The sequence below is a fragment of the Lipotes vexillifer genome, unplaced genomic scaffold (assembly GCF_000442215.2).
Source record: "Lipotes vexillifer unplaced genomic scaffold, Lipotes_vexillifer_v1.1 scaffold802, whole genome shotgun sequence".
Classification (NCBI taxonomy): Eukaryota; Metazoa; Chordata; class Mammalia; order Artiodactyla; family Lipotidae; genus Lipotes; species Lipotes vexillifer.
In genome coordinates, this window is record NW_006790237.1 from 1,264,994 (window position 1) to 1,272,592 (window position 7,599).

Consider the following 7,599-nt stretch of genomic DNA (forward strand, 5'->3'; position numbering starts at 1 on the left):
CCTGCCTGGTGCCCAGGGACCCTGGACCACTGCCCCCAAGACCCACTGCCCTTGGCAGCCACCTGATGCCTGGGGCCCCCCACCTCTGCCCTGATTCCCACCTGGATGCCTGGGGACCCCTCCTCTGCCCTGATTCTTACCTGAATGCCCAGGGCCCCCCACTTCTGTCACTGACAACCACCTGGATGCCCGGGGTTCCTGTCCAGTGTCCCCAACACCCGTCACTAACCCAGCCCCTCAGAAAAATCCCAGCCTCTGTTTCCGACACCCAGAGATTCCTCCATCGCCTGCCCAACCAGCACAGAGACACTGACCTCTGTCGCTACCCACAGTGCTCCAGTCCCTCATGGTCCCCAAGCCGTGAAACAGCCACCAGGACACCTGTACGAACCCAAGCACACCCCTCAGGCCACCCCAGCCCCAAGTGCTCCTGCGTCTCTCCTCTCAGAACCACAGCCTGGACACTTGTCCCCAGTCTGACCCTCCCCTGAGGGCCCTGACCTGCTACTTGGTCTGCCCCTACAGGGCGTGGTCACAGCCGCTGTCAGCCTCATCACTTGTCTCTGCAAGAAGAACCCGGATGACTTCAAGACATGCATCTCCCTGGCCGTGTCTCGCCTGAGCCGGGTGGGTGTGGTATCAGCACCAGCTGCAGCGTCCCTGTCCCCTGGGCACCTCTCTGGTCCTCACTTTCCCAGAGAGACCATCTAGTTCAGTGGTTAAGGAGTCAGGGTCAGAGCTGGGTTCATCCCAGCTCTGTCACTTCCTGGCTGTGTGGCCCTAGGCAAGTGGCTTCACCCCTTTGGTCCTCGTTTGCCTCTTGTGTTCAAAAGGGATTATTCCAGTGCCTGCCTCACAGCATAGCTGCTGTGAATTAATCTGTATAAAGAGCACAGGGCCGGGCACACAATGAGCACCCAGGAAGTGAGGTTGCTCTCCTGTCTGTCTCCCTCTCGCCCCCCTCTCTTTCTTCTTCCTGCTTCTCCTGCTTTTCCTTCCCTCTTCTGCTCCTCTCACCACCTTCGCCCCTGTCCTGGGAACATGCCCTGAGGCCTCCTATGGGCCCATCTCTATGCAGGCTGACACTTGGGGACACGGATGAGTCAGACCCAAGCCTGCCCTCAAGGAGCTCCCTGTCCTGTTGAGGGGAGGGGTGTACGGCAGGGCCAACTCAGGCACAGATTATCATAAAAGGGGCGGTGTGTGCAGTCGTGGAGGTAGCAAGGACATTGCAGGCCCTCCCGCAAAGGAGGCACTTCACCCAGCCTAGAAGTCTGGGAAGGCTTCCTGGTGGAGGTGATCCTTGCCTGAGTTGAGACTTGGAATAAATATAAATGTTTCCTCAGCAGGTCAAGAGAGGCCTGTGTTCTCAACCAAAGAGAACAACACACCAGCTTACTCATTCGTATTTTCATTCATTCACCACACATCTGAATTCTCTCGTGGGCCGGGCTTAGTGGGGGAGCCACAGACAGTAGCAGCGGGGGCAGGGCACCTACTGTCATGGAGGTGGCTCAGAGCAGGATGGGGCTTGCTTCCTGGAGAAGGGGTTTTCAAGGTGGCCTAGGAGTTTGCCGTGAGGAAAAAAAGTTGCTAATTCCCCCACCTCTTCCCTGATCCCTTCTCGTGTCTGACCTTGTAGTAGGCCCGGGGACCCAGGAATGGGTCAGACCCAGTTCCTGCCCCTGTGTAGCTTCGGGTGTTGGGGGAGGGCCACAAGGAAGCACTCTCCAGGGAGCCGTGGGGTCCAGGTGCTAGTGAAGGCAGCCCAGGGCATTGTGAGGTGCAGAGTTGGAGTCCCCTTCACGGAAGGGGATCGGGTTGGCCGAGATTTCCTGCCCACCCAACGCCAGCTCTACTTGGGAAAACCGACCAGTCCCAGATCCAGCCAGTCACTCGCTGTGTGCCCGAGGCTTCCTCCCCACGCTCCCTGAGCCTCAGGCTTCTGCACCGTAAAACCGTCAGGTCACAGCCACCTCTCCCCATGCCCCCATCCACGCCTCGCCCCCCTCCTCTGCCCCCAGATCGTCTCCTCGGCCTCTACCGACCTCCAGGACTACACCTACTACTTTGTCCCGGCGCCCTGGCTCTCGGTGAAGCTCCTGCGGCTGCTGCAGTGCTACCCGCCGCCAGGTACTGCCGAGCCCACCCAGGCGGGAGCTGGGGCCTCCGACCCCGTGGCTGGGCGGCGGGGCCGGGTGCTAGGGGTCTGTGTCAGGAGTCCTCTGAGGCTGGGCTGGTGCCTCTAGCCCCTGTTCCAAGGCTGCAGTGGGGACAGCGCTGAGCCCAGGGCCCCGGATGAGAATGTTGTATGAGGCTGTTGGAGACGGGTTGGGGGAGGGTGGGCAGCAGAGAGCAGGGCATCCTCCCGGCTCAGCACAGACAGCAGGACAAACCGCTTGTTTGTTGACTCCCCTGCTGTGGGCCTGGGTCCCTGCAAAACCAGACTCCCGCTCCAGCCCTGGAATGCTCCAGCCCTGGAATGTCGGGGCTGTCATCGCATCTGTTACAGATGAGGAAACCAGGGCTTGGAGAGGGGAGGGCCTTGCCCAAGGTCACCCAGCAGGTCAAGGGGCAATTCCAGGCCATGCAGTGGGAGTTAGCATAGCTCTGCTAGGGGTTTTCATGCCCTCGTTGCTCATGGTCATGACCGCTGGTGTGGACGGAGGGTACTGCAGTGAGCTGGTACTGCACCGGGATGTCCAGGTGCCGCCAGCAGAGCTGGCGAGGGGCAGCTGTCCCTGAAATAGACACACTGGGCAACTGAGGCTTGGAGAGAAGACATTGCCTTTCCAGGGCAGCGAAGGAAGAGCAGAGCCTGACTCCTGAATCTGTGCTCTAAACCCTTTCCCTCTACCACGTGGACCGTGGCTCCCCCTGAGCTTCTGCATCCTCGGCTGTCTGACCTCACAGAGCAGTTTTGAGGGACCCTGTGCTGAGGTGCTCAGCACACAGTAGGCGCTTGATAAACCAGTGCCCTTCGATTCAGCCAGGGTGCTAAGCACCTGCTGGGGGCCAGGGAGCTGGTGTGTAGCCCCAAATCTTCACAGCCAGCTGGGTGCGAGCGTGTGTATGTGTGTGTGCGCGCGCGTGCGCACACATGCACACACTAATGGAGTGTATGATGTAGGTGACACCCAAGGCCCCTCCCAGCCGGTGAAAGCCAGAGATGAATTTTGTCATGAGGCCCTGGGGAAGCCTCGTCCCCACTCTGGGCCTCTTTTTTCATCCTGTAAGGAAGGGCATAGCTAGAACCTAAGCCCTCTTGCATCTAGAAGCCCCGCCTCATAATTTTGGGGTGTGCCCTGGGCAAGCACCTCACCAACTCTGATCCCCTGCCCTGTGAGAACTGCAGCCATTCCCCCACCCCACCCCCACCCAGTGCTGGGCAGGGAGGGGCTGCTCCAATTTATTTCCAAGTATTTTATTTTTTATTCAGTTGCACCAGGTCTTAGTTGTAGTAGGCAGGCTCCTTAGTGGCAGCACGTGGGCTCCCTAGTTGCAGCAGGCAGGCTTCTTAGTTGCAGCTAGTGGGCTCCTTAGGTGTGGCATGCAAACTCTTAGTTGCGGCATGCATGTGGGATCTAGTTCCCTGACCAGGGATCGAACCTGGGCCCCGTGCATTGGGAGCGCAGAGTCCTATCCACTGTGCCAGCAGGGAAATCTCATAAGTCTCTTTTAATCTCGAAGAATTCTCCCTTCATTCCATGACACTGGCCTTCACTGCAACCTTTGGTTAAGAAAAATTTTGGACATAAGGATAACTTGGGAGAACAGTAAAATGACCACACCCAGATGCCCCTGACCCAGACTCAGCGGAGCTTTACCACTTTGCTGGATTTGCTCCCTTGTTCCCTCACTGTCTCGGACACCCAGTTGCTGAATTACTTGAAAGTAAGTTGCAGGGACTTCCCTGGTGGCTCATTGGTTGAGAATCCTTCTGCCAAAGCAGGGGACACAGGTTCAAGCCCTGGTCTGGGAAGATCCCACAGGCCGCGGAGCAACTAGGCCGGTGCGCCACAACTACTGAGCCTGCGCTCTAGAGCCCGCGAGCCACACTACTGAGCCCACATGCCACAACTACTGAAGCCCGTGCGTGTAGAGCCCGTGCTCCACAACAAGAGAAGCCACCACAATGAGAAGCCTGTCACTGCAACGAAGAGTAGCCCCCACTCAGCGCAACTAGAGAAAGCCCACGCGCGGCAACAAAGACCCAATGCAACCAAAAATAAATAAATTTATTTAAAAAAAAAAAGTGGCAGACATCATAACACTCCCCCTCACCCCAAAATATTTCCGCAAACGTTTCTTAGAATCAAGAACACTACAAAACCACAATGCTCTTATCCCGCCTAAGCAGATTTAGAATAACCTTGGGGTCATCAGCTACCCAGGCAGCAAACTGCCCTAATTGTCCATAGCATTATTTTTATGGCTTAAAAAATACCGTCTAGGATCACAAATTAACTGATTACGTCTTTGTCACTTTTTTTTTCCATCTGGAATAGTCCCACCCCCACTTGCAGTTTTTGAAGAAACGGGAAGGTTTTGGGTTGCTGTGTGTCCCATGTTTTGGATTTGGCTGATCGCTGCCTGTGTCCTTTAGCTGGTTCTCTATCTTGTGAATTTCCTGATAGATTTGGGTACAACATTCTTTGCTAGAACACTTGACAGTTGTTCTGTCCACTTGGTGTTGCCTCACAGGTAAGGGAATGGCAGTTCCCGGGGTTTGTGTGAGCTCCTGGTTGGCAACTGTCTCAGGCACTCACACCCTCCTTGGGAAGAGCCGGGTTTGGGTGTGTCTCTGGGGAAGGTTCCTGCAGCTTTCTTTGCTCTGTGAGACTCCTAAAGTGCATGAGTGCTGCGGAAGGGGAAACAGGGGCTCCCAAGGGTTGAGCCTCTGGCCCACTGGAGTTAGAGCAGAGCAGAACGAGAGCTCAGGTCTGGAGTCATGTCCTCTTTCAGCCTCCCCTGGTCACCTGGGGACCCAGGAAGGACTTGTGGGAGGGAGTAGAGGCCCCAGCCTGAAGCTGCAGGGCCCGCACTCTTCCTCTGGAGGATGGGAGCCATGGCGTGGCCCCTGCCCCTGGCATGCGGGCCGGGCTGGCAGAGAGCTCAGCCCGGGGCATGCCCTCTGGTTCCCCAGAGGACGCAGCCGTGAAGGGGCGGCTGGTGGAGTGTCTGGAGACCGTGCTCAACAAGGCCCAGGAGCCGCCCAAGTCCAAGAAGGTCCAGCACTCCAACGCCAAGAATGCCATCCTCTTTGAGACCATCAGCCTCATCATCCACTACGACAGGTGCCTGCCTGCTGGGGGGCAGGGAGCCTGGCCTGGGAAGGGAGGGCTGAGGGCCTGGACTCCTGGGTCTGAGAGAGGAGGGGGCCAGGGGCTGACTCCTGGGCCTGAGGGAGGAGGGGGCCTGGGGCCCGGATGCTGGGTCTGAGGGAGGAGGGGCTGGGGGCCTGGGTTCCTGGGTCCTAGGGGAGGGGGGCCTGGGAATGTGACTTCTAGCTAGGAGGATGATGGGAGTGTGAAACGCTGCCCTGCCAGATTGGCACTGGGCCCCTCTTGAGGGGCAGAATTCCCGAGTATCTGTATTTGGGCTGGATGCCCAGGTGTCTGGGTCCGCAGGAGTGGTCATGACTGGGACAGAAGGCAGGAGTTAAGAGCTGAATCAGCTGAGGCCCGGTCCTCCATCTCCTCATGTCATCTTTGGTGTCTTCCCTGCCCCCACCCCGGTCTCTTCCTCTTTTGCCGGCAGTGAGCCCAACCTCCTGGTCCGGGCCTGTAACCAGCTAGGCCAGTTCCTGCAGCACCGGGAGACCAACCTGCGCTACCTGGCCCTGGAGAGCATGTGCACACTGGCCAGCTCTGAGTTCTCCCACGAGGCGGTCAAGACCCACATTGACACCGTCATCAACGCCCTCAAGGTGTGACCTTTGGGAGCCTGCCCCTGGCCACACTGACCTGGCCTGTGTCTCCTCTGCTCCCTCAGAGAGGCTCTGGGGGTCAGAGCCCTGGGGTGGCCGGCCCGTGCCAGGAGGGAGCCTGGAACACACCCTACCTGCTCTCCTCTCTCAGACGGAGCGGGACGTCAGCGTGCGACAGCGGGCGGCTGACCTCCTCTATGCCATGTGCGACCGGAGCAATGCCAAGCAGATTGTGTCAGAGATGCTGCGGTACCTGGAGACGGCTGACTACGCCATCCGCGAAGAGATCGTGAGTCCTGGCAGGGGCAGGACGCCCAGACTCCTGGGTCTCCAGATCGGGATGTGCTGAGCCCAGATGGGGTGAGTCCACACCCCACCTGCCCGCTGTGGGCACACTCGCACGCCCGACCTCCCTCCTGGCTGGCAGGTCCTAAAGGTGGCCATCCTGGCTGAGAAGTACGCCGTGGACTACAGCTGGTATGTGGATACCATCCTCAACCTCATCCGCATCGCGGGTGACTACGTGAGCGAGGAGGTGTGGTACCGCGTGCTACAGATTGTCACCAACCGTGACGACGTCCAGGGCTATGCTGCCAAGACCGTCTTCGAGGTCAGCACCCCCATCTCACCCCCACAAAGGGGCAACAAGGCAGAGCAAGGACAGCTGGGGCGGTGGGCCAGGTGGCCCGGGCCTCCATCCTGCTTCCTCCTCCTCAGAGGGGCCCTGGCCTCCTGGGGCCTTCCAGGGACACAGGGGCCGGGCCTCCACGGGCTCATATATATGAGGGTCAGCAGGGCGTGGGGTGCCTAATGTGTAGCCACCAGTCCCCAGGTCCCGGCAGTTTCTCACTCCCTCTGCCCCAGAAAAGAGGGCCCATTCTGCCCCGTTTTACTCCGTGTGTGAAGTCACTTAACTGCTCTGTGCCTCACTTTCCCCATCTATAAACCCACCCACAGCAGAGTCAGGAGGCTTCTGCAGTTAATAGGAGTCGAGGGCTCAGCGCTGCGCCTGGCACATGCTGAGCGCTCCTGAGTCAGGACGGTGCCACTCACCGCTGTCTCCGCCCCCCAGGCGCTCCAGGCCCCCGCCTGCCATGAGAACATGGTGAAAGTTGGCGGCTACATCCTTGGGGAGTTTGGGAACCTGATTGCTGGGGACCCTCGCTCCAGGTGAGGGGGTGAACGCACACAAACTCCTGAGGGGTCTGGGGCCCTGGGGTCCGCCTGCCATCCCGGGAAAGGTCCCCCGGAGGGAGGCGGCACCTCTCATGGGGGCTTCTGGGAGAGGGTGGTGGAGTTGGCCACCTGCTGACGCGCACCCCCGGCCCCCCCCCTGCAGCCCTCCAGTGCAGTTCTCCCTGCTGCACTCCAAGTTCCACCTGTGCAGCGTGGCCACCCGGGCCCTGCTGCTGTCCACCTACATCAAGTTCATCAACCTCTTCCCGGAGACCAAGGCCACCATCCAGGGTGTCCTGCGGGCCGGCTCCCAGCTGCGCAACGCCGATGTGGAGCTGCAGCAGCGCGCCGTCGAGTACCTCACCCTTAGCTCGGTGGCCAGCACGGACGTCCTGGTCAGAGCCCCAGTCCCCATGCGCCCCTCCTCTGCACCTCTGTCCCCTCCTCCTCCCCGGGACGCCCGCCCCTGACCTGCTCCTTCCCCCCAACCCCCA

The 7,599-nt window shown here is 59.4% G+C and overlaps 1 protein-coding gene across 3 annotated transcripts in view; it reads left to right on the top strand.

Moving 5' to 3' along the window:
- The window catches only part of AP2A1 (adaptor related protein complex 2 subunit alpha 1), a 37,133-nt gene that overhangs the window by 24,708 nt on the left and 4,826 nt on the right, over window positions 1-7,599 (top strand). For all 3 annotated transcript variants that reach the window (XM_007463385.1, XM_007463386.1, XM_007463387.1), the window contains exons 6-13: window positions 526-627; window positions 2,025-2,133; window positions 5,147-5,297; window positions 5,761-5,929; window positions 6,081-6,218; window positions 6,357-6,539; window positions 7,002-7,099; window positions 7,269-7,500. In XM_007463385.1, coding sequence (XP_007463447.1) covers window positions 526-627; window positions 2,025-2,133; window positions 5,147-5,297; window positions 5,761-5,929; window positions 6,081-6,218; window positions 6,357-6,539; window positions 7,002-7,099; window positions 7,269-7,500 — 1,182 coding nt within the window. The remainder of the gene's footprint in view (window positions 1-525; window positions 628-2,024; window positions 2,134-5,146; window positions 5,298-5,760; window positions 5,930-6,080; window positions 6,219-6,356; window positions 6,540-7,001; window positions 7,100-7,268; window positions 7,501-7,599) is intronic.